The sequence below is a fragment of the Bicyclus anynana genome, chromosome 1, assembly GCF_947172395.1.
Source record: "Bicyclus anynana chromosome 1, ilBicAnyn1.1, whole genome shotgun sequence".
NCBI lineage: Eukaryota > Metazoa > Arthropoda > Insecta > Lepidoptera > Nymphalidae > Bicyclus > Bicyclus anynana.
The window spans coordinates 15,642,682-15,670,678 of NC_069083.1; the positions used below are offsets into that span (position 1 = coordinate 15,642,682).

The window sequence follows — 27,997 nt, forward strand, 5'->3', positions numbered from 1 at the left end:
CAGAGATACTTTTACTTCTACTATTGAATTACAATAAATGTATATTTAAATACAACTTTATAAGGAACTTTCGGTGGACGAGCCGACTCGCACTTGTCCTTTTTTATTTTTTTCAATATCCAGATTATCTGAGCAATTAATATGAACTGGCTCTACGAATCCGTCCAATCTATATATTGCTCGTGAAAAGCTATCTATTGAAATTTTATAGCTATTGAATTGATTTTCAATAAAAATGTATATTTTAATAAACGTACGCCGCGAAGCATCACGTTACATAATGGGATTTTCATGAATTGATTACACAAACTAATTAAATAACAAAGGCTTTCAGATTCCAGATGAAAGCTAATTAGGACTGGCAAACGTAGGCAAAACGTAACGTATTTCATTTGATACATCTAAAACTTCTCAGCGATATTTCAGTACTAATTAAAACAATGAAGAATTTTGATATTCTCTGCAAGTCATACAGGGTCAGGCCTCCCTACGTATAGGAGACGGGCTGGAATATTATGGAGATTAGACCCACCATACTGATCTAATGCGGGTTGTTAGTTTTACTCCGAAACCGGGACATCCTCAAAAGGTGTGGATGCTACAATGTACACTTTTTATTGTACCCTACCGAAACAAGTATGCTGTTTGGGTATACGAAGTATATTTTAAAAATTATGTAAGCACTTTATGCCGTCGGCATTGTACAATTGCTATGCAGTTCAATTCTTATAAGTGTTCCCGTTAATATCTTGAAGTTATACTTAATAAGTCGTCATAAATGTGTTATACTTATTCGTTTAAAATGAGTTATATGAATAACACAATACACACTATAATACTTAAGTAAGTCTCTCTGTCTATCTGTTATCTTTTCACGGCCAAATAAATGAAGATTTTAATGAATTTTTGTAACGAAACAATTTGACCTTGCAGTAGAACAAAAACATCATCCGATACTTAGTTAAATATTAGAGTATTTTGTGCTAAGCTAATTGCCATACGCATAGGAACAGAGACAATAGCATTGTAAAATTCTTGCAAGTTGTAGTGACCTTCGTTATAGTATATTCAGTCAAATTTAACGAAGGTTTTGTAAAGAAATTGTAATAATTTTAGTAAGGTTTTTTAGAAACAGGAGTAAGCAGTATCTTAGAATAATAAAATTTCCCATTATTCCGAGAAATAATAATGCCTTGAAGTTATGCGGCCTTGTTTCCTGGAGTGGACAATGGTATCAAGTTAAAAGTTATCATTAACAAAACAAACGCTTTTATGGACAGGCAAAGATATTAAATTTCTGGGCGATCGTTTTCATGAAAGTATAAATTGTAAAGACTTGTTTGGCTGGTGGGAGGCTTCGGCCGTGGCGAGTTACCCTCCTACCGACAAAGACTCACCGGTAAGTGACTTAGTGTTCCGGTACGACGTCGTGTAGAAACCGAAAGGGGTGTAGATTTTCATCCTCTTCCTAACAAGTTAGCCCGCTTCCATCTTAGATTGCATCATCCCTTACCATAAGGTGAGATCGTAGTCAAGGCCTAACTTGTAAAGAACAACAAGTTGTTGTATGTTTGCCAACCCATGGTACTGCTAAAATATATAAGTACGGTAGTCAATTATGGAGTTTGTATTGTGTTGTGTTTATTCAAATTCTATAATTGACTACCGTACTTAAAATAAAATAATATAGTTAAAAGCCTTTATAATTTTGACTCAGTCAGTTAGTCAGTAAGTCAGGTCAGTCGTTCGTTAGTCAGTTAATTAAAAAAAATGGCCTCCATAAGTGTCAAATAACGCTTTAAATCGGTTAATCTGAAAGGAAAAAGAAGGTCGTTTTTAAAACGAAAATTACATGAGATCTCTTTATTAGGTACCTACTTATTTATAACAAGAAAAGCTATTTGAAATAAAAGAATACAAATTTCAAGACACCTTAATGTAATCACATAAGAAAAGTAAAAGAAATAATTGCGAAAAAAGTAAATTACTTACTTTTATAGATACGGTAGATATTTATTATAAAGAAAATTTTCTCAAAGACCTATTTACATAATGATGGTAAACAGTTCGCGATAATGGTATGGGACGAAATTTCTTTGCATTGTCCTCGAGGGTTGGCTACAGGGCATTCAGAGCTCCGGGCTCTAATGATTTCTGAATCGTTAACGACGTTAACGAGCCAGGCGAATCAATTAAATAAGCTTCTAAATACAGGTTAAACTAATTTCTGTGTACATTTTCACAGATAAAAGGTTTTCTGAATTAATTAATTATTATTTTTCACTGGTCGTTTCATTTTAAAGTAATCTTAATAATAATGTTGAAATAAGCTCTTGTCCGCGACTTAATTTTTTTGATTTCTTTTTCTTTTTTTGAGGTTTTCAAGTGATTGTTTCCCTTAAAAATACCGGTCGTACCGGAAGTAATTTAGCAATGTGAAGTTTTATATTTAAGAAGATAATTAAGACCTATAGTACAGGAAATCTAGAAAAAATCGATTTGTAAAAGAATTACATGACTCGACATTTTTTAACCATCGGTAGGGAGCAACCCAACAAGCTTAACTTGACAAAAAAAAATTTCAAATAAATGTTGTAGGGTTTTTTGAGAAGAACAACTTTCTCATTTGTACCTACTTTCGTTGTAAAATAACTCTTTATACACTTAATGCTGAAAAAACACATTTCAAGAAACTTCAGCACCACCTACCTTCCGTATTTAAAGTCATACGATAGTACTTTAATTGTAGATGAGAATGTCCTCTAAATTTTTTGTCAAATAAACTTTTATGTAAAATTCATAGTTTAGGAGAAAAACGGAATCCAAAAACTATTTGAGTTTCTGAGCCACCCTAAGGGGGGGGGGGGTCGATGTACTCAAGTTAAGCTTGTTGGGTTGCTCCCTACCGATGGTTAAAAAATCACGAGTCATGTAATTCTTTGTAAATATTTCTTATCCTGTACTATAAAATAAAAAATATATATAAATACATCGTATCTATAAAAGGGAATAAAAAATGTTATTTATTGAAAACACAGTGTGTTTGTTTTCATTAATCAAGGCATCTTTATGCCGATCGCCTTACTGACTTGTTCAAAGCAAAAAAAGCAAAGTTCTGATAGTTCGATCTAATGAACCAAGGAGATAGTTACACAGCCTGAAAGGAAAATATAGTTAACCTATTTTATCAAAGTAATGTTTCCTAGAAAACCTTTTTTTTTCATGTTACACATAGGTGACTACTGAAAATAAAAATGTCGTAAGCTCAAATTTTGTTTCGCAATTTACGGTTACCGTAAATTATTTTTTTACTAACGGATGCCCGCGATTTCGTTCGCGTGGAATTTAGTTTTTCACAAATCCCTCGGGAACCCATGGATTTATACAATGTAGCCTATGTGTTAATCCAGACTATAATCTAGCTCTACTTCAAATTTTAGGTGATTCGGTTCAGTAGCCAAGGCGTAAAAGAGTAATAAACATTCATAGCATCAAAATCATCAGGTTTTTGCAAATCCGTGGATTTTTTCGGGATAAAAAGTAGCCTATGTTTTAATCCAGAGTAAAATTTATTTCCATTCAAGATTTCATCCAAATTGTTTCAGTAGTTGCGGCGTTAAAGAGTAACAAACATACAAACTTTCGCGCTTATAATATTAGTAGGATTATTCGCTGGGACACTAGCGTTAACATATTCCTCGCCGATGTGTCTTATAAAAGTCCGCACTCACACATAGTACCTCCCAGCAGGTATATGCAGCTTACCAGTATAGAAGTAACTAGTCAGAATAGTCCTGAGATCCTAGTCGGAAATCCGGTCTTATCAAAACCATGAATCTTACATGCGAAATACTAGGTAGCCTTACCTGCTCAACTTGAAACCGTTCCTCAACGGATCAATAGATACTCTAAGATCCCACTATAAAGCGAATTCTAGTACAGAGCGAATTTCAACTACTTAATCATCATCATCATCAGGTGCAGTAAAGACGATCTGTATATATTATTTCTTTTCAATATAAGGTATTTATTAGTATATTTTGATATGTATTTTATTCAATATTGTAGGTATTTGTGTAATATTGTTTATGTATTAGGATGTAAATTATTTGTATGTATGTGTATTACTAATACTATGGTTATTTTTGTTTTACACCACCTGCTGATGTCCTTAAGTTTTCCTAAACCGAAGGTTGCCTGGAAGAAATCGCTACTTAGCGATAAGCCCGCCTTTTGTATGCTGATCTCTTCCTAATTTGTTTTTTATTTCACTTGTTTTTGTCTTTGTGGTGTGCAAATAAAGTATATTTATCTTATCTTTATCTTATCATCATCATCGTCATCATCGTTAACAACAAATGTTCCGCTCACTGTTGACTACGGGTCTCCTCTCAAAATGAGTTTTCCACGCTGGTCCAATGCGGATTGGCACGCAGGTTTCCTCAGATGTTTTTCGTTTACAGTTTAAGACACGTAGGTATATTTGATTTCTTAAAATGCACATAACTGAAATACACCCTCCGAATCGAAGGTAGAAGTCATATCCACTGGGCTATCACGGAATAGACTTACCAGTAATATCTAGATAACTTAATAAATTGAATTCAAAGTCATTACATGCTTAGCATTGACTCCAGGATCTTCCACTATTGACATCTGCCCCCCTAGCTGGCTTCGATAGCTAACGCTTTGAAAACTAGAAAAATGTATGGGAATGACAGATCCCGTACATTTTTCTAGTTTACGAAGCGTTAGCGATCGTAGAAAGAGAATCGACCACTTGGCTAGGGGTGCTGGATATTTCGCCAGCACTGCATACTCAGCTGAACCAGGGACGTAGGTACTCAGTCAATTTCTTATCGTTGCTACCTCTCTCGCCTTTTAGATGAAACGAGCTTTAATTATGCAGTGACACGGAAACTAGCGTACTGCGCTGTTTCAGTTTCAAATTAATTGGATTGATTTTTACCATTTTTCATACAAATTAATATTTGAAACGGATTTTTTTTTTTAAATTTACGTTTCAAATTCAAATATCCGTAGGGAATATAAAATTTAATTTAAATACGTTGAAATTTCTGCATTCGGGAAACTTCGCGACATCTTTTTGTCCGAAATTCCTCAGTGCCTGAAGGCAAAAGTCTTCGAACAGTACATGTTGCCAGTAATGACCTATGATTCCGAGACTTGGTCGCTAAGTATGGGCCTCATAAGAAGGCTCAGAGTCACACAGCGGGCGATGGAACGAGTTATGTTAGGAGTATCTATGCGTGACCGAATCAGAAATGAGGAGATCCGCAAAAGAACTAAAGTCACCGACATAGCTCAACGAGTTTCTAAGCTGAAGTGGCAACGGGCCGATGGATGGTTCTGGAAAGTTGAACCCGCACAAGAAAGCGCAGTTTTGGTCGACCCCCCACCACAGGGATTCGCTGGATGCAGGTGGCTCAGTATCGTGATGTTTGGAAGTCCCTACAAAAGGCCTATGTCCTGCAGTGGACGTCCATCGGCTGGTATGATGATGACGATGATGAAGTTTAAATTTAATAAAGCTAAAAGGAAAAAGCTACGTTATAGCCCTGTGGAAATGACCTCTGCCTTCCCTTGGTTGCCTCATGCCTTACTAACGAAGGAAAAATGTATTTTGTTTCACTAATTTAGAATTCACCAATATGGTATATACAAAAGGTACATGTAATTACCTACGTAAGTAAGTACAATGTTGAATGTTCTTAACTTTCCAGCCAGACCCTTTCAATGGAATGGTCCATAGCAACTTTAATAAAGTAGGTACTAAGAAGCAAAATGCTGTTATTAAATGAAACGACCGATGAGTTTCTCAAAGGCACTTTTACGCATCCAAGATTTTAAGGCTTTTTACTTTTATTGACTTTCTTTTTATTCCTTTTTATTACACACGTTGCAAGATTTTATAATTTAACAATTTTCCTAATGTTATGATCAGTGGTTTGATGACCTTTTAAATTCTTGGTTGAAGTTTCAGGTTGTTCCTATTAATATGTACCTAAGGTTTTTTTTAACGATCTCCGTGGCGCAGTGGTATGCGCGGTGGATTTACAAGACGGAGGTCCTGGGTTCTATCCCCGGCTGGTCCAATTGAGGTTTTCTTAATTGGTCTAGGACTGGCTGATGGGAGGCTTCGGCCGTGACTAGTTACCACCCTACCGGCAAAGACGTACCGCCAAGAGATTTAGCGTTCCGGTAGCGGTACATCTTTGTCGGTAGGTTGGTAACTAGCCACGGCCGAAGCCTCCCACCAGCCAAAAGGCTATTTCATTCCCATATATTTTAACTAACTAAGTAAGCAAAATAAGTCAAAACTAATTAAATACGAGTGTTAAATGTTTACCCACCTGAGAGACTGTTAACCGAAAACAAACTTTAATTATAATGGAACACAGTTTACTTTGCAAAGTAAGCGGTGTTCTCGTTTTCATGAAAAAGGATAGGCTGGAAATAGGTCACATACTAGAGAACTACATTTGAAAGCACATTTCAAAGTGTCAAAGGAAACTTAATTATACTAAGATGGAGTTGCGGCGGAATAAAGTATGAAAGCTAACGTATATTACCCAGAAAATGTGGTCTACTCTGATGTGTTATGTTTCGTACAAGTAAATATTACAATTTTAGTAAGTAGCTAAAGACAACATTAATTAACGATTTTTCCGTAAAGTATTTCAATTTTATTACTTTGTTGAGGCATGCTATCAGTATCAGTCTATTTAAACAATCCCCTATACGGCCAGGCCTCCCTCCTTATAGGAGAGGGTAGGTATATGAAGCTTAGACCTGCCACATTGCTCCAAAGCGAATTGGCGGGCTTAGGGTCGTAAGTCGTCAGAGTCTCATCGTTCATTCTGCAGGGTGCACCACGAGCAAGTGAGGTTAAGGAGGAAGACTGGTACTAGCATCCCCTTAAATCTTTTCATTACTCATCCTACGATAAATACCTCAATTTGAAGATAAAGGAATTTTGCGTGGACTTTTTAAAAACCAGTGGCGTGCACTTTATAGATGCAAAAATGCACTTCCTACCCTGAAGACTCGGTTAATGTTCAAAATTTATCTGAAGGACTTTTGCATTTTGCACAACTTATATAGTATTTTTTTCCTTACATGGCAAAAAAGGTAAACAAAGATCCGTCGTCACGACATTCACATATTTCTCACAAACCGTCCGTTTAAACTAAATCATTTATATACACATCACTTCATTTAACGCGCACACCGCGAATTACATAAAAACTGCTTGTAATTAACTATTATATCACATTTATTTTACTAAAAACGAAATCACAACAAGTTTTATTTCTACAGATTAACGAAAATGTTGCGAATTTGACATTTCGTAATGCTAGATTGTCTATGAATTGAAGAGACGGGAAAGATACATGAAATTATAACTTGTCGATAATTATGTACATATTTTTTTAATTTTAATATTTGTGTCCTTTGTGGCTTATAAATAAAATAAATTATGTAGATTTACTTCTTCTCCATGGAGAAGAAGTAAATGTACATACATGAAAACGTTGGACATAGCAGCGACATTATTTCCGCATACGAATATTTTTTCATAAAGTCAGTGGCAATTTTAAATGGAGATTTTTGATTTTAAAATAGTTGAAGGACCTAATTGAGAAAAAACAAATAATAATTTAAAAAAACATATACAACCGACTTCAAAATATTAACGTACCCACGAAATTAAAAAAGGGAAAAATAATATCATTATATTTTCTGCCAAGCCAGTGTATTCAATCTATTAATTCAAGGTGTACCCTATCGTAAAGATTTTTGTTTCTCAGACATTATTTTTGTCTGTCATGTGTTTTTTTCAGTAACATCAGACGGGCTTGGCAGCGACTTCAAAATGATCAATAAGTAGAAAATATAATAATGTTATCTTTCCCTTTTTAGTTTCGTGGGTACGTTAACATTTTGAAGTCGGTTGTATTTTTTCATAATATTTTTTTTTTTATATTTTTAATATACCTAATAAATAAATCAATCCATATGAAATTCAACCTAAAATCCACCCATATGAAAGTCGGAATTTTCGGTTAGTTATATTATTGTTATTCATACACTACTCAGCAATCAGCAATAATATAACAACCAAACAACAAATAAATAACAAGACTAACAATTGCTAACGAAACAAATAAGTAATGATGATATGGAACAAACATTGACACGACCTCACTGTGAGCATGGAAGCGACAATGTGGCACTTTTTGCTCGCAGTTAACTCATCCTAAACCGAGCTTAACCGATCGCGGCGCGAGTGCTCCCGAATGTTTGTAATTATATAGCACGATCAAAAATTATTAAAAAACCGATAAACCGATTCTTCAACCACTTGCAAAATTTTTAAATTAAGAATAAAGAAAACAATACACAAATACGACTTGAATATTATGATTGCTGGATCAGAAAAATAAATAAAAGATTTGAAATACTAATGGAAAAAAATTTATTACTTTTGTTTCGCAACATGGTGAGATTTTTATTTTTCTGGTATACGTAAATCGTGATAGTCAGAGTTATTAGGATATTATATAAAGAAGTTTGAGAGATAGTGATGTACAAGGGGCCGAAACTTTAGTACAAAGGTTTTTGAATATATGACATTATGCGGTAATAAATTTAGTAGGTTCTAGAGCTAGAAAAATGTTACGAATTATAATTAGAGACAGACAGTAAGTGTACATTAATTCCAATTATGTTCTACATAGTCATTTGGACTAGTGGTGTATAACCAAGGTAAAAAAAGAAAGAAATAATAATCTTTAATTCAATAGAAAAATATTTTTGTTGCTTTTTTGTTTTTCTCAATTGTTTTCTTCAACAATTTAAAAATTAAAAATTTCCATTATAAATTGCCACTGACTTTATTTCAAAAATATTCGTATGCGGAAATAATGTCGCTACTATATCCAACAAAATGAAATGAAATGTTAATGTTTTTTAACTTTTGTAACTTTTGTATCTTTTGTAATTTTTAAAAATGTAAACTGTAAAATTTTTGTAATTTATGTACTTGGAAATAAAGGCTATATTATTATTATTATTATTATTACTATATCCAACATTTTCATGTATTTCATGATTCACTTCTTCTCCTTGGTGTATATATTCTTAAAATGATATTTAATTTCCTAAAATGCACACAACTGAAAAGTTGGAAAACGAAACGAATATGGGACGTATTCGTTTTTTAAGATGACGTATAGCAACGGATATTTTAGTTTAGTTATTTCAGATATAACGATACCTACTTGATATCGTTACGATGCCCGCGGTTAACTTCTCAACCCTACTGATTGTCTTTGGTTCATAGTCAGCCATTATTGTTGTTTAAAATTGACATCTAAGAAAATTTCAAGTATATGTATATTCACGCAGAGATATTCCTAACACAGCTCGTCCCACCGCCCGCTTTGTGACTCTGAGCCTCCTTATGAGGTCTATAGTTAGCAACCAAGTCTCGAGAATTGGTTATCACTGGCAACACGCCTCGAATCAGATATGAGGAGATCCGCAGAAGAACCAAAGTCACCGACATAGCTCAACAAGTGGCAAAGCTGAAGTGGCAATGGGCGGGGCACATAGTTCGAAGATCCGGATGTTGGGGTCCCAAGGTGTTCGAATGGCGACCCCGCACGATAATATGTATAGTGTAATTTAAAAGCCTTGTGCACGCCACTATAACATGGTTATATAAAGATAGGTCTCGTTCACCAATGAGACCAATCTATACTAATCTATACTAATATTATAAAGCTGAAGAGTTTGTTTGTTTGATTGAACGCGCTAATCTCAGGAACTACTGGTGCGATTTGAAAAATTCTTTCAGTGTCAGATAGTCCATTTATTGAAGAAGGCTATAGACTATATATGATTCCCGTATTCCTAAGGGAACGGAAACCACGCGGGTAAAACCGCGCGTCGTCAGATAGTCTTAAATAAGAACAGGTAATATCGCTGTCAAGCACTTGTTGATTTAAAAATACTTTAAAAAAATTTTCCGTGAAACAAAATCCATTAATCTTGCTTTCACAAATTCAACAAACAACATTTTCAGTTGGAAAAACGTTGAAAAACCTACAGAAATGGGTTCTGTAAGATCATCTCTTTTGATAGTGCGAGAAAATTCATATAATAATCCAGAGTTTCCACCGCGTAAACCGGGTTTATCCCGTTAAGCTCAACGGTTCCCTGTGGACAGTAATAAAAGAAAACAGCCACAGAATATAAGTAACTGTATAAAAATAAAAGATACAAACTTTTGTATAAAATAACTCAAACGTAAGCAAATAATGAGCTCCAAAATAATTTATTTTGTTTAGTTTAGGAATTCATATGACCCACCTTTGGACTGATCAGTACATCACCAATTTTAGGAAGTCCCTTTAGCTTTAGAATCCAAATCCTACTAATATTATAAACGCGAAAGATTGTTTGGATGTATATTTGTTTGGATGTTTGTTACTCTTTAACGCCGCTACTACTAAAGCGATTTGGCTGAAATTTGGAATGGAAATAGATTTTACTCTGAATGAACACATAGGCTTTTTATCCCGGAAAAATCTCTAGTTCTCGAGGGATTTGTGAAAAACTAAATTCCACGCGGACGATGTCGCGGACGTCCGCTAGTACGATATAACAAGAACAAAAGCTAGATAAGCATATATACCTACTAACATTATTCAAAGGTAATGTTTGTATGTGGTAATCTATAGATCTACTGAAACGATTTTAAAAATTCCTATGTCACTAGAAAGCCACGTTATTTGTGCGTGTTATAGGCATCTACGTATTCTCACAAAAATGGGAACTATGTAGGTGATACCGCGGGTTGGTTGTATCATTATAAACAACATCGCAAATTAGTTTGAGTGTATGTGAAAGTAGCTCAACGAGTTGCGAAGCTGAAGTGGCAATGGGCGGGGCACATAGTTCGAAGAGACAATGGACGTTGGGGTCCCAAAGTGCTGGAATGGCGACCCTGCACTAGTAAGCGCAGTGTTGGTCGATCCCCCACCAGGAGGACTGACGACATCAAGCGAGTCGCAGGTATGGATGCAAGCGGCTCAGTATCGTGATGTTTGGAAGGCCTATGTCCTGCAATGGACGTCCATCGGCCGATATGATGATGATGTATGTGAAACCGCAGTCGGCTAATTTTAGGGAAAAATTAAAAATAGGTAAATCTCATTCACAGAAGCCCTAAGCACCATTGTGATTTGAAGTTTTGAGTTTAACTTATATGTCTCAGGTTGGGTCCTCGAATAATCTCGGGGAATCCCCTAACATATCCAGTAATGCATTCGCATCACATTCATCAAGTGTAGGTTTAAACTTAAATACTCCGATACAAGCGAATTGTATCCATTCAAAGCCAATACCAATACCACATAGCTCGAACGCGCGAACTTCTCAGATTGCTTGGTTAAAGCAAATAGCACCTCAGACAAACACGTGAAATCAATCAAATTACAGTAAGTACGTGTGTGTGATGTTTGCTAGCTTGCCTGAATGCCACTAAACATAACTATTTCAGCGCTTGATAGCCCTCTTTCGCACAAGACTTTTTAACTTCCGTTAAAAAAACTCTCGTGCGAATTGGGGCTTATTTTGTATAAAGTTAATAATAATATATTACGAAAATTTCTATCTCAAGACCTTGATTGAACGCGCTAATCTCAGGAACTACTGGTCCGAATTGAAAATTCTTTCAGTGTTAGATAGCCCATTTATCGAGGAAAGCTATAGGTTATATATTATCCCCATATTCCTACGGGAACGGGAACCACGCGGGTGAAATCGCGCGACGTCAGCTAGTACTCCATATACCTATGTAGGTATAACTTTTATACATCACACCCAGCTTATTACAAATTCCAAGCGTAAAATCAAGAATAATGATTTGAATTACAAATGTTGTGAAGTATACCTAAATAAGATTTACTTAGGCGCATAAATTAATTATTATTTATGTTGAGTTGAGTTCACTGTGACTTAGCCATTCACAATTATTCGGTCACATTCACGGTAAAACTTTAAATTTTAATAACAACAAACATTTACAATACTGTACAGTATTTACACGTCTTTGAAAAAGTTATTATTCCGTGATTCTTACGAGTATCATTAATTCTCATACCAAAATTATTACTGACTAGCGGACCCCCGCGACTTAATCCACGTGGAATTCAGTTTTCAATGGATTTTTCCGGGATGAAAACCGTATATACATAAATATACATGAACATCGATAAACATGGAAAATGGCATATGTGTTTATCCAGATAAAAACTATTTCCATTCCAAATTTCAGCTTCAGTAACCGCAGCGCAAAGGAGTTAACAAGGTGTGGTTTTAAATTAACGCGTGTATTGACTAAGCAGCATTGTATTCTGTCGTCTATCATTTCTCTAGTCTGAGGAAGCGAAGCAATGCTTCGTTTACAAATGAAGTGAGGTAACAAGCAGTTAACAAGAGGCGTGGTGTTTAATTTAACGCGGCGTAATGAGCGGTAGTAATGGACCGTCGAGGAATTTGTAACTTTATAGACGCGTTTAAGTGTTCACTTAAGTAAACGATAGGCATAAATCAATGTACCCTAACATTAAGGGTCCCTTTTACAATCGTGTATTTACAAGCTTGTATTGTGTAAAGTTAGCATTATAGCGTAGATGGGGCTTAATTGGCTTGGGGTTGTAATTTTTTTTTAAATGGTCTTAAATTGATCCTCATGATCATAATCTAGTAGAAGATTAGAAAAAAATCATATTTTTTTGACACGTTATTAGGTACATGAAAATTTTAGTTTTTAAATATGTTTTTGACAATACGAGCCAAAACGCCTGTCGGCCATGACAGTCTATATTTCAACTGTTCCATGACGTCACCATGATAAATCCCTTACAACCAGAGCGTTTGAAAAAAATATTAGGTTGCAATTAGTTCGACGTTTAGTACATCAAGTGTGTTAGTGACGTCACAAAATGGCCGACAGCGTTTTTGACGTTTTCTATGCACTTCACGAAATGAGTCAACTACCCTATTCTATTAGGGAATGATGAATGTCAGGTATGATACTAATCATCATCACATCATGCAGGCCATTGACGATCAATTATTCTCATGTTTCGTCAGCACCCACGACTATAACTGCTCGTGTATTAGTCGCTGCGTGCATGACGGCTCGACTTATGAAACGTCTTCGCTGCCTTTTGCGCTGCAAAAACGAGAGAATAATTGACCGTCAATGGCTGACTTCAGGGAGAAGCATGCGTTCAAGTGAGAACAGTCGGTTTTCTGTCAGATCTAGGTGATGTTGTTGCATGGGTTTGTCAGTTTTTCGGGGATAAATTAATCAATTAACTAATTACACTATTGATCATTGTTAGGGCAACAACTGAAGATGTTTAAGATAATGGAAAAATTGGAAAATCCTACATTGGAAATGCGGTACTCAAAATCCCAGTAAACTGTAAGAATAATAACATTAAAGAAATAATGTAAATGGGGATTCAACAGAAAAGTATAGACTAAAACGTTCCTTTGTTAGTGGACCCTTTTAATATTACGTAATGAAATTCTGATAGCGGTTCCTCTGTTCTCAAAAGAGAGATTTTCATATATGGCACTTGAATGATAGCTCTGTTGTACGACAAACAAATAATGTTAATGTTTTTTAACGATCTTTTTTAACGATAATGTTTTTTAACGATTTTTTTTAGCAAATAAAATTTTCTACAACTTTAATTCAGTAACTTTTTGTCGTAGAACAATAAATAAGAAAGTTATAAGCAAAAATGTTCAGAAATTCCAGAAAAAAAAAATTATATTTTTCGATATAACTTTTTTCATAATTTTACGAAAAAATTACATCAGACCATTTTTGTAGATCATTTTTTGGGGACAATAGGGATGATGACAGTTTTTAAAATTGTATATAAATTAAGAATATACTAATAACAAAGCAATTTTGTAAAAGTAACAGGGTATCTGCGATCATTACTTTCGGAGCTACAGGGATTTAAAGGGTCAGATTTGCGGCGCTGCCGCGGATCCCTGAAAAACGCTCCATACCAAATGGCACGATTTAGTGACGTCGTTGGCTCGCTGATCGTTAGGTTTGTATGGGCGTTCAAATAAAATTACTAATATCTTTGTTATTTGTGCGTTTATGTTTATACTTCATTTATTAAAAAATGTCACATTTAATGTATGAAGCTAAAACTGTATGAATTTTCATCTAATTGCGATAAAAAAAATTTAATTGATTTTGAATTTTTATAATCTTATTTATTTTGCAAATATCCAGACAATCTTTGCTTGTTATGTATAAATTAGTTAACATTGACCTTATTTACCTGAATGTATCATAAAAATCAATATATTCAAACCTAGTTATCATCCCCATTTTTATACGAAAAATATTTTTATTAAGTCAACAACTAAGGTTTTACAGCGCTTCGAAGTGAGTACTATTTTTCAGTACTATATAACTTTTAATAAATGATTTTTTATCCACGTTTTACTAAATTGCAATTGTCAACAGTAATTGCAATTACTGGCATGCGATTGTTAATCCTTATTTAACGATCGCAAATATAATCAGATCGGAATGTACTCCATTACTCTCGAGCCTAGACTAACTACTCGTGTATGATCACAGTTTAATGTGATCAGGTCGTACATCAACATCAAAGCGATGCGGCCTGTAATAGGATTAAGTTTTCTAGAGCTCAATTAACTTCACCACCAGGGTAAGCTTAGCACTAAGTAATTTACTTACCTTACTTTACTTTAGTTGAAGTAAGACTCTATTCCTAAAAATAAAGGTCTTTTGCAAAAAATAAATGTATTATGGTGAATAAAATAAAGTTTACAGAAATAAACTTCCATTCGGTCTGGTTCAATCCTCTTTTTTTATTCTTTACAAGTTAGCAATTGACTACAATCTCACCTGATGGTAAGTAATAATGCAATGTAAGATCCGAAGCGGGCTAACGAGGAGGATGAAAATCAACACCCTTTTTGGTTTCTACACGACATCGTTCTGCAACTTTAAATCTCTTGGCGATACATCTTTGTCGGTAGGGCTATAACTAGCCATAGCTGAAAGCCTCCCACCAGCCAGACCTGGACCAATTATGAAAACCTCAATCGGCCCAGCCGGGAATCAAACCCAGGACATCCGTTTTGTAAATCCACCGCGCATACAACTGCGCCACGGAGGCCGTCGAAAGCCTGATGGTAATTGTAGATACAGTCTAAGATGGGACACGCTTGTCTAGAAGGAAACACACACTTGAGAAGGCTATTCCAAAACTTAGCCATGTGTATGAGCAAAGAAGACGCAAAACGTTTTGTGCAAGTCCTCCAATTAGATGTAGTTAATTTAGATTTAGTATAGGTATGAAAACAAAAGTGAAATCGGTGACGTAGCTAGCTGTGGAATCGGATACGAAAGGGGTTGGTGGCATACACGATTTTATCAATTGAAAATGAAATATTTGGAAAATTCAATCGTGCATGTCTCATAACACTCTTAATTATTTACAAAATCTAGAACAAAATATCTCTTCAATCCTGCAGCAGTTTTAGGCTCGCTCGGTTACCCATTTCTTCTTACAGTGTGCCTAATGGGAGTTTTCAATGTTTTCATATATTACTATCGCGTTAACGTAAACGCGAATTTATATGGAATTGCAACAGTTGCGCAGTAGTGTCGCTAGATGGCGCTGTTTCAATTCCTCAGAAATTCGCGTTTACGTTAACGCGATCGTCACAGTATGACGCTGCCACTAGGCCCTCAGATGTGTGTTCTTACCGAACCAGTCGTAGTTTATCTTGACTTTCAATAAGTTGTACATATACAATGTAAATCAGCTCCGTTAGATAAAATATTTTGATTTTAAACACAGATTAAAGAATATAAGCCAGACAGAGCGCACAAAGTCGTAGCCGTGCCAAATACTTAATTCAAAAATGAATTCTTACCTTCTCGAGTAATTATTAATTTACGTAATTGTCGTTAGTGTTAAAGTTTGAAATACCTATAAATTATGAAAAAGTTTGTATATACGTAACGTTTGGTTTTTATGGATTTCACTGGCTTCACCACGCTGCTTGTAAAGACTCATTTTGGATCATTCTTTATTTTGTGATTTTAAAGTAATAATTTAAATATTCGGCGGCGAAATTCCAGTCTGGCCCTGGCGGTGAAAGCCTACGCTACGCTACTGAGTGAAATAAAGAGAACTTACCTGAATCCGGCAAAAGCTTCCCTTTCAACTCCACGTCGTTTTCAGCGGACGTAGCGCCGTAGTTCTTGTAAGTTTTGCCCGAAGGTTCGTCGAATTTAGTCACCTTGAAACGCTCCGACATTTTCACTTTCCTATTACACTTTTATCACTTACCACTACACTTCACTTATGTATCATACACTTATCATCTAGTTTATTGTAACTTGATATACACTGATATGCTAAGTTAAAGTTAAATATGTATTTGATATGTCTACACTAAAGATATGTTAAAGATATGGCACGTTTTGATTTTTACACTTAAAGTTTATTCACTAATGTTTTCTAAATCATAATAAATAAATTAGATACCTAAGCTGTAATATAAAACGTAACAATAGTGAGTTATCAAACATTTGCATAATAAACTATGTAGGTATTTGATCGGTGCCATGCCGTGACGTGGTTATGTACCCGAATAATGTAATAACAACGCGAAATGACTAACTGCAGTGAAATTTTCATGTTGAGTTATAAAAACTATTAAATGGTACTCGAATAGTAAAAAGTAAACGGCCTGAAATTTGCGCTTTTTATTTTAATTATAAAGCCCTTTTAATTTCAAACAAGCCAAACTTAAAGTAATTTTATTTTCGAACAAGCCAAATAACAGAAGCCAGTGTACAAAATTAATTAAGTAACAAAAGATTTTGCTCCCGCCAAATAACAATCCTTAGCTACATCTAAACTTTCATTATAATCTACACTAATATTAAAAAGAGGACAGATTTGTATTTTTGTATGTAATGTATAAACTCTAAAACTACTAGACCGATTAGATAAATTCATTCACCAATACAAAACTACATTATTAGAAAGTAACATAAGCTATATTTCATCCCCTATTAGCAGTGGCGTGCACTTCATAAATGCATAAATGCAATGCATACCCTGAGGATTCATTACGTCCCTGTATTTGAGGAGGAAATTCCCATTTTGTACAATTTATACCTGTAGTGCATACCCTAGTTATAAACCTTGTGCACGCCACTGCCTATTACGCCGGTGAAACCGCGAGGTTCTGCGAAGTGGAATACTATAACATTTTTAACCGATGCCATAGTACTACCTAATCTATCTACTAATACTATGTATAGTTTCATAGTATAATCAGCTTCGATAATAATGAAACAAAACGAATCTTGTAGAAATAATATTTTTAAAATAAATAATTTAATTAATTTAGAAGCAGGTTTGACATTGAATATGTTGGTACTTACGTAGAAAACGTTTAAAAAGTGTAACAAAATTATATTTTACTAAAACAAACCATTAAAAATTATCTTAATGTGCAATAAAAATTTGGTTTCATTGTTTTCGTGGTCGATTTAAGTACCTACTTTGTTACTGCATTACTTTTAAAGTTTTAATACTATTACCATTTGAATAACTTTAGCTATTTTCATTATTATAATTCTGAAAAATTTAGCTAAATTATGTTTTAACTCGTCTGAAAAATCTGGTAATCATTACGGTAAGGCGAAAATATGTTATTTTCGCAGCGAATATTTATTTTCATTAAACAAAAAAGTATTTTGTATTCTTTACGTTATACTTGACGTTGACGAAGGTAAAAGGAGAGCAAAATATTCCTTATCCAAAACGAAAAGTTACTTTTGCCGAGCTACGAAACTTACACCTAAAGTTTAATGTACTTTGTGATGGGCCTCAATACGTCATACAGGTTAAACCGGTTAGCTTTGATACTATATTTTACCTTTTTTAGTAAAATAAATTAAATTAACCCAGATAAGCCCACTGTCCTATATATAGGACGGTCAAATAATATTTGATTGACAAAATTTTATAAACTGGAAAAAAATTGATGCAAAAAGTGGTGGACTATATGTAGGACGGTGGGCTAATATGGGTACTTTTTGTGTACAGGATGTTACCTGCCAATGAGATAATAGTCGCTTTTAAAACTGTTCTTTGATGATAACCTAAGTTAATGAGTGAGTTTTGAAGCCTCAATAGCTCAACGGTAAGAGTGGTCGGACTCATCACCGAAGGGTGGTGGTTCGATTCCCGCCCCGATTGTCGTACCCACTCCTAGCACAGTCTTTACCGACTAGTTGGAGGGGAATGGGAATATTGGTCATATTATAAAAAAATGGCAAATATTCTTTTAAAAAAAAAAGAAGTTTGTTGTGGGCTCTTCTCGGACCAAGGCGCGTTTGGAACCCTCGTAACTTTAATTTTAAGTTTTCGAATGATTATTATCACCATTATCTTAAGTTTAATATTACCTGACGTTTCGAAAGAGCTTGTAAACTAAGCCTATTTGAAATAAATTAATTTTAACTTTGACTTTGACTTTAATGATATAATACTGCAAATTTGACTACGTCATAATTATAAGGACGCGTATAAGGGACACATTTTAAGATTTACAGAAGAAATATTATTTTCTCCAAAAATATTGATTTTAGAACACATGTTGCTTGAACATTTGTAATTAATTTTCGGTAAAGAATATAATCCCAGAGTTATGGGAAATACACCCAAGCACCCTGTATAGGTATAACTTAGTTTAATATAAAATTCAGAAACAACGAGTACCATATTGTATAGTGGTGATAGATAATAATTTAACAGCTTGGATTCACTGTTATCTAGTCCAGTGTAATCCTATGGATAATATCCTGATATCTGTACAAAGAGTGCTTCAGTGAAGCCTTGTATTATGTAAACAGATAAAAAATTATACTATCACGTTGGTGTTTTTCCGGGCATTTCTATAGTCCAACTTCGTTGATAACACTCCCATGATATGCGGGTGACAGGGGGAAAGACTGCGCGGGAGTAAAATCGTGCGTACGAGGAAGTAACGTTCATCAGTCGTGGGTTTTTCATTCATTTCACACGCCCCCGGCCTGCGCGGAACATCGGGAGTGTTACGAACGAAGTTTTCAAGCTATAGATATTCGAACTTTGATATTAAAAAAAAAATCTCTTAGTTCATTGCTTGTGCAATATTGTCAATAATTTTCTTACTCAAAAAAATCAGCGCCGTGTGTTATGCTTGTATGTAGTGCATGGTATATTCTGAGCTTTAAACTCTTTACTTTTAAGGGTTATAGACAGACATACTGTCATAAAGGTAGGGTACTGACTAGTGGCGAAGGGCGGAATTTAGATGAAGGTAAGCCGTCCCAAAGAAAAGGAAATTCATATAGCGTGATACAAACTGCGATTTCTCATATATCTAAATACATTACAACAATGAATATGCATAGAGTTTTAATGGTAACCCGGCGGCAATCGGCATCCATAAACTCTTCGCCACTGGTACTGACTGTCTGTAACTTTTAGATTTGAATAAATTTCTTTTCCTTTTTCTTCTTTCTTTCGTTACTCGATTTTTCAAACAATCGACTATGCGACTATTGCATGTACTAGCAATGAACATTCCTGTCAAAGTGCATTCTATGCAGTGTGTTGGGTCTATGCACTACATATTTAATCTTATAACCGATCCAAAAATTATAACATCAGGCAAACTATGGGAACGCAATTAATATACATTTGCACTAAATTTTCCCCACGTTTGGATAGACGGCTTCTAACTAAATGTAAGTCCAAGATGCCTTCGATATTGACTCATAAATAATTGTATAAATGTATCGAGCGTCAATCGGCTGATACTGAAACGATCTGGTGCAAGTTCTGAGGGACAAATGACTGTCAATTGATATGTATTGGAAACCAGGGCCGCTAATTAACTCGGGGTTGATGAAACTTTGTGTGCACTTCGATGGACGGGTCTGGGGCGAGGCTAGATAGCGCTGATTGCAACGTCCGTAATCCAATTTCAGTGATCGATGTTTTTGATTTTCCATTAAAGCGTCATTCGGAAATTAATTTGCATTATTTGATGAACCACCAGACATACTAATATTATAAAGAGGAAAGCTTTGTTTATATGTTTGTTTGTTTGTAATGAATAGAGTCAAAAGTACTGGACCGATTTTAAAAATTATTTCACCATTCGAAAGCTACATTATCCACAAGTAGCATAGGCTAAATTTCATTTTGGAAAAAAAAAGGGTTCCGTAAGATATTTGGGATTTTCGGACACTAGGTGTAAAAAATCAACCAGAAAAATTATTTATTATATAGATAGGGTATGGGTAGGGTAGGATATAGGTAGGGTAAGGGTAGTTGAATGTTTACATCGAGTTTCACGCGGACGAAGTCACTGAATAAAAGCAAAGCGTCTACTACGCCTACATTTGAACGATGGTTGAATTTAATTTCAATATTTATGATTTTCTATTCCGAAATTACGTTGAATTATTTTGTAAATCGCCTTAATATTGCAGGAAAGCGTTTTCTAAATCGCCTTGATATTGCAATGGTTGGGAAAGCGTTTTCCTTAAGTTTATTCAGAAAGTGATGGTTAACTACCTTATATTGAGAAATTTGTTTGAATTATCTGATGAACCATCCCGGCGTTGCAATGTTTGTTGTAGGGCAACATCTACATTTTTCGCTTGGAACAGTAGTTTAATTTAATAGAACTACACAGCCTTAACTGGTGCTAGCACCGTGAAAATAAGTCAAAGGGTTTCTTTAAAGGAAAGATTTCTGTTCAGTATTTTACAAGTTCAGTAAGAGAGGAAATATAAATTTGAGTCAATACATCGTACCATTCTACTAGTAAGCATTTATTTTATATAGTCTTACAGAAGTCCAATCCAACATTTATTTACTGGTAAACGTGTATTGTTTTAGCAATTTAACCCACATAAAAATAAGAAATTATTTAAATAGATTTCGTTATTCGCGGTTTGGAATGCCAAACATGTAATCCACGCTACCACTCCAGGGTTAAACGCTACTAACTATTAACTAAGTATATCGTCGTCGCCGTTATCAAGCCATATACGGCTCACTGCTGAGCTCGAATCTCCTCTCAGAATGAGAGAGATTAGGCCAATAGTCCACCACGATGACCCAATGCGGATTGGCAGACTTCACACACGCAGAGAATTAAGAAATTTTCTGCTGTGCAGGTTTCCTCACGATGTTCTCCTTCACCGTTAGAGACACGTAATATATAATTTCTCAAAATGCACACAACTGAAAAGTTGGAGGTGCATGCCCCGGACCGGATTCGAATCCATGCCCTCCGGAATCGGAGGCAGAGGTCATATCCACTGGTCTATCACGACTCTCTATATATAACTAAGTATATGCTATGTGTAAATACAACATTATATAATAATTATACATACTATAATCTCTCAGATTTTCGTACAGTCCCTAAGCCATTGAGATAATATAGGAGCTTAATTGGCAATTATTGCTTGCGTTCTTCAATCAACTATTCGATTAATGATCAAGCAGATTATTAATATCTGTTCAACGATGCATCAATATAGCGACACTGTTGCGAGCTCTCTGATGTAGTCAGTGCCGTAGCGTGCCTTGGAGAAGCCTTTTTTTGTTCTTTACAAGTTAGCCCTTGACTACAATCTCACCTGATAGTGATGATGCAGTCTAAGATGGAAGCGGGCTAACTTGTTAGGAGAAGGATGAAAATCCACACCCCTTTCGGTTTCTACACGGCATCGTACCGGAACGCTAGATCGCTTCGCGGTACGTCTTTGCCGGTAGGGTGGTAACTAGCCACGGCCGAAGCCCCCCACCAGCCAGACCTGGACAAATTAAGAAAACCTCAATCTGCCCAGTCGGGGATCGAGCCCAGGACCTCCGTCTTGTAAATCCACCGCGCATACCACTGCGCCACGGAGGCCGTCAAAATGAATGGTAAAGATTTCTCACAAAATAAACAAAAATGCTCGCTTAAAATAAATATGACAGTGACTTGACCTATGTAGAATGTTTCCTAGACCAGGGAAAAAGTGATCGTGGATTAAAAAAAAATCGTTACGTACCAACATTTTACAAAATTTTGCTTTCACACGTAAGGGGCCCCCGTAGTCCGGGGCCCCGTATCATTGATGCGGATGATACGGTAGCTATGCCCCTGGGTGTAGTGGTGATCGCATTGGTTTATGATTAGTAGGTACTAAGTTTGACTCCAAGTTTAAGTTTTATATTTTTTAACTTCTTATGTCTAGTAGGTTCTTTCGGCTGAGTTTAGTGACCAGATTACAGGCAGAGGTCAGAGATATACGTTAAATAATACAAATCCCGCATAAACTGAAATCGCAGTTAAAATTCACTACTTGACTTTTTGTCTGTCTAACTGTCATTGAGTAACGACTTTACCACGGGTTCGAATAGATCCGATGTATTAAAAACTGTTCTATTACAAGCTTTTGTTTTATAACTATACACGACAATCCATTAACTGTCCTTCACAGTTAACTATAAGTACCTACGTTAACAGTAAGTACCTACCTAACAGTATTAAAATTCAAACATATACAACACCTTATAACGCAATCTAAGTCGACAGATGCATCGGTATGCAATACAGAAATAGTGCGTTCGCGCTGTGATTAGAAATGTGTCATTCATTACAGGTATTATGTCTGGTTCTATATTTTTTTTGAAATGAATATCTGCCATTATTTTTTTTTAATATAACCAATATTCTCGTTATTCTCCAATTAGTCGGAACTAAAGACTAAGTTAAGAGTAGGTATGAATAGTCCAGCAGACGGGATCGAACCCATTACCTCTCGGCCAAGTCCAAGGCTGCATAACGGGACTAACTGAGTTACTGGGGACTTTAAATGTGCGCGTAAAATCTAAAACCATAAAACCTAGTCGATATGTCTCTGTAAGGGTGTCTCCGATGAGACTTGGAGCTTGCTTTACGTGATGGTACTGATGAGGTTTGTAGTTGATGCATCAGTCTCTATGCCTTTGTGATCTTGAACGCAACTGAACGCATCAAGCGTCGTATACATCAGAACAACGCAACCTATTTACCGCAACGCAATAGTAAACGCATACATGTGCGCGAGGTTTAACGCTAACATACACGTATGTATGTATATAGGTATCTACTTAACCTATCTAATGTTTGCATAATTGTAGCTTTGTTTGCATAGTTGTTTTATGACCGGTCACGTTTTAATGTAATGGCTCTATCCTGTCATACATAGTAGATACGAGAAGCTTCTTCTAAGCGTTATTTATTGTCCTCATAGATATTGCATCATCATCATCATCATCACCATATTTTACAGTTTACATTATAAGTACCCACCCAGACCTTATAGGAGCGAAGACTCTGAATTTGGACCCAACAAGCTGCACGAATGCGGGTTGGTAGGCTTACGCTGATAATGACCTAGAATTATCACTAACATATTTATTAGAACATAACTAACTAGCCATAGCCAATGCCCCACGAATGCACCCGTGTAGTTCCAATTCCCTTGAGAATCCATATTAATATTATAGAGCTGAAGAGTTTGTTTGTTTGAACGCGCTAATCTCAGAAACTACTGGTCCAATTTAAAAAAATTCTTTTAGTGCTAGATAGCCCATTTATTGAGGAAGGCTTTAGGCTATATATTATCCATATTCCTACGGGAACGGGAACCACGCGGGTGAAACGCGCGGCGTCAGCTAGTACAGGGATAAAATATAACTCTCAAATAATGTGGCTTTCTAGTGGTAAAATAATTTTCAAAATCAATTCAGTAGATCCAGAGAAACACTGCAACACCACACATTTATAGGGACCAATATCAAAAAGTTATTCGCTACACATCTAAATTTCTAGCTGCAATATATTTCCATCAATATATTTATTGTAATGACCCAGAACTCGGACCTAACTTTCCATATCCGTAGCCGTATTTTCTAATCAGTGAACCAAAGTGGCAGTTATTTTTATTGTAACAAATAAAATTATTTTTATTACCTAACACCAAAATTAGAAATGACATTACAAAATGAAAAAAAATGGTATATTTTCTTGGGCAATAAACCTTGGACTTATTGGACCCTCTCCACCCCAGAACTATTGAAGTATCGAAGCCTGATTCATTAAATGAATGTAAATCTAGACCTAATGTTTAACCCGGCGTCTAGTTTGTATGAAATTAAATGAAATTTAAGGCTAAAATAATTCTCTGTACAATAGTCTTGAAGACCAAGAGTTAAACTTGAAAAACCTGTATCTCAGTAGTCTGTATTGGAGTAGGGTGGTAGATTTAACGTTCCAACCCCATCCCCTATAGTGAAGAGGGTAGTACCTAGCAGGGGTTCTTCAAATAGACTATTGATGATAACAAATCTTATAATCCGATATTTCTTAATATTATTGATGTTCGCAATACCCAAACAGCGAGAAAATAAATATTACTTCTGTAGATATTTACCCATTCATTCTTCTTTAACGGACTATTTTTAGAAAACATCGCTCATATTGTAAATATATCGTTTACTGTGAAAAATGCTATAGGTATTTACCCGCGGGTTCGTCATACATTTATAGGTGTAGCTTAGGTCAACGATATTTTATACTATAGACATGTTAAGTGCCTACAAAATCACCGCAAAAAGTAATCCGAATTTAGATACTCCACTGAGCGTACACATGCACAATTTTGTGTACATTATATATATAAACAGATTTCAAAGTTCCTGAACCCACAACTAGATATAGTATACATATTTAGATATTATTTACCTTCCACTACTTTCGTTGTTTCGCCTCAGTTTTGACTCACAGTATAGTATGTTTGCTTATTTAGTCATTATTTTATTCAGTTTAAATTCCTAATTTGTGGGTACTATAAATATTATTGTTACACTCTCTCCTCTTATTACTCCGCCGCTTTTTGGCACAATTTTATGTTAACTTACATTATATATTTATGTAAATGTTACTTACTTTTTACACTTCCTGAACACACAAACTAACTTGGCATTGTAGAGAATATTTAGATATCTTTTCCATAAATAACTTTTGTTGTTTACTATTAGATTTAATAAAATCAGGACAATTAGCCACATTTGATCGCCTCAGTTTCAACGCGCTAGTGACATATCTAACAGTATAAAATCTTTATCGGCATTAAGTATTTTTCTCTCCACGAAATAATTATATCGTTGATACATTGCTAGGCCTATTAAAAGAGCGTGTCGTATATAGGATTTGTATATTGTAAGTCTGACATGATTCAGAAGTACCTCGACCAAGTTTAAATATCTATCTATACATATAATAAAACTGTAGCAGGTCCAATTCTGTACATTGAAGATATTTTGAAATTTTTTGTTGGGGGGCATTATATAATCGATACTGAAGCTAAAAATATTTTTTTTTTCGATTTTTTGCCTGTCTGTATGTCCGCGCTTTTTTTGTTATTCAGGCATCACGCTTATGAAACTTGGCACGGTTTAAGACCAGTACGGAGAAGGTTATAGGATACTTTTTATTGCGAAAATAAAATAAGAAGGGGGTGAAATAGGGTTGAAAGTTTGTATGGAAAGTCCTTCATTTTCAGAGTTATAGAATTAAAAAATTACAATGTGATTCAAAAATGTTTAATATTCAACCTCTAATATGGTAAATTGGGATTGAAAGTTTACATTGATTTCTACGCGGACGAAGTTACGGGCGTCCACTAGTTTTAAATATTAAGGACAGACAAAGTCTCAGTCACTGTGATGTAATAGGCTTAGCTAAATGTTGACTCAAACAAAGAGCACCTATATAAACATACTTTGCTTAGCAAAAAAGCAAATATTTTAATATTACAAGGTACATTTTTAAAGAACATTAGTCATGACTATTATTTCCACTTTAAGCGATATGTTGCGATAGAAATAGATAAATAGATGCGACTTAAAAAAACTTCAAGCTTTGGAAAAAAACATACTTTGCAGTAGACAAAATTGAACTTTCATTACTTGAAACAACTATTCAAAAATAATCACCAAGTGTAAAATTAGTCAAAGAATACATAAAACAAGCATATGCAGGAAGTCCCCAGAAACAGTTCAGATTTTGATGTTTTTTTTTAAAGTCTTGTTTTTTTATGTTATTTAAAACCCGAAATGATTTATATTTTTTTAAAAATGTATATGCTATTTATATAATAATTAATTTACCGACTTCAAAAATATAAATAGCATAATATATATAGTTTGAATAATATACACAATTCCGTCTCCACTCCAAAAGGTTTCTAATTTCAAATAATATCAAAAAAAATCATCAAAATCGGAGCTGTTTCTGAGCAGGTCGAGGAAATATGCTCTATTGATTCCATTATTTAGTAATTTTTCAGCACGTGGTATGACTAATCTGCACTGAAGGTAGGGACTCTCGCATTTTGTACAAAAATCAATATAACTTAAAAACCGTAAAATTTCGGCTAACATATATTGCTTTATTTTAGTAGGCCTTGATGTCAGCTATCACCTTGTAAAGTATGTCGTAATATTTACGGGACACCCTGTATATGTAAAATATAACAAAATATCAGTAATCAGCTTATTTATAATAAAGACTTTATATAGAACTCGTAGCTTTTAACGCTCTATTTTATTGTTTATTTTCATTCGGTTTTACAGATATATATATATATATATATATATATATATATAATTTCGTTAGTCTTTACCTATATTAGACAAGTCCTGAACTCCTGATCACTGAACCGCACCGCTGTAGGACGTGGGACACATCGTATTATTACACTCGGCTGCACTTCTAGTCGTAGAAGGTAAATACATTGCTGGAGCAGTCTCTATTGACTATGTGACACAAATTACTTGATATATTCAACGAGTTCTAATTCATTGGAGCTCTTTAAACGCGTAGCTTTAAGTAATATTACGTTATATTGAATCGTTATATATTCATAATTAATGTTTTAAAACAGTAAAATTGTAGTCAAGCAACAGAGGCCTCTATAGTCCGGGGCCCTCGGACTATAGAGGCCCCTTACGTGTGAAAGCAAAATTAGTAAAATGTAGGTAATCCACAATCTTAGTGAAGCGTGCGCCCAAAAGTTGGAAACCCTACATTGGTTTGGTTAAGTAATTTTTCATGCGAGCATTTTTGTTTCTATTGTGAGAAATCTTTACCCTTCATTTGGGCCTCCTAATAATTTTGATACAGGGCTCCTCCAAGGCACACTACGCCGCTGTCAAGATTTCGTATTTTTTTTTTAAATATGTATGTAAAAATTTATTTTCTAATATATTTAGTTATAGAGTCTGTTATATTTGCAAATAGGATTGTATTATGTTTCAAATACTGTGTTATATCTCGACGTGAACTCTGCATCAATATAAAAAACTTAAAAGTAAGACAATATTTTGCATTCCTGTAAAGACTTCATGTTACTCATTTTCTTCGATTTAAATGGCAAAGACCAATTGCGTTATATAAGATATTTAAAAGTGGCAAATATACACAACACAGATATCATTTATGAACATGTAAACTCAGTAAAAATAAATTAAGTAAGACAGAAAAATTGCGTATAGACGCGCCTGTATCAGTAAATTGCAGAAGTTACTGATACAGCCCATATACATACATACACAGTGTTATAATGTAATTATGTTTATGTTGTAATATGTTTATGTAGTAACATGTTATGTTTGTAACGTAAGTGTCCACGCAACTTCTAATCTAATTTTTATCGAGTTGCAAGTTAAATTTCAAATTTCAATTTTAAATTTCAAAACACTGAACT

At 34.8% G+C, this 27,997-nt stretch overlaps 1 protein-coding gene across 5 annotated transcripts in view; it reads right to left on the reverse strand.

The window, feature by feature from the left end:
* The window catches only part of LOC112044215 (solute carrier family 12 member 4), a 424,075-nt gene that overhangs the window by 389,742 nt on the left and 6,336 nt on the right, over positions 1-27,997 (reverse strand). For 3 of the 5 annotated variants that reach the window (XM_024079972.2, XM_024079966.2, XM_024079973.2), the window contains exon 2: positions 16,311-16,666. In XM_024079972.2, the coding sequence (XP_023935740.2) occupies positions 16,311-16,431 (121 nt within the window). In that variant the 5' untranslated portion in view covers positions 16,432-16,666. The remainder of the gene's footprint in view (positions 1-16,310; positions 16,667-27,997) is intronic. The other 2 variants (XM_024079967.2, XM_052882936.1) reach the window with 2 other exon arrangements.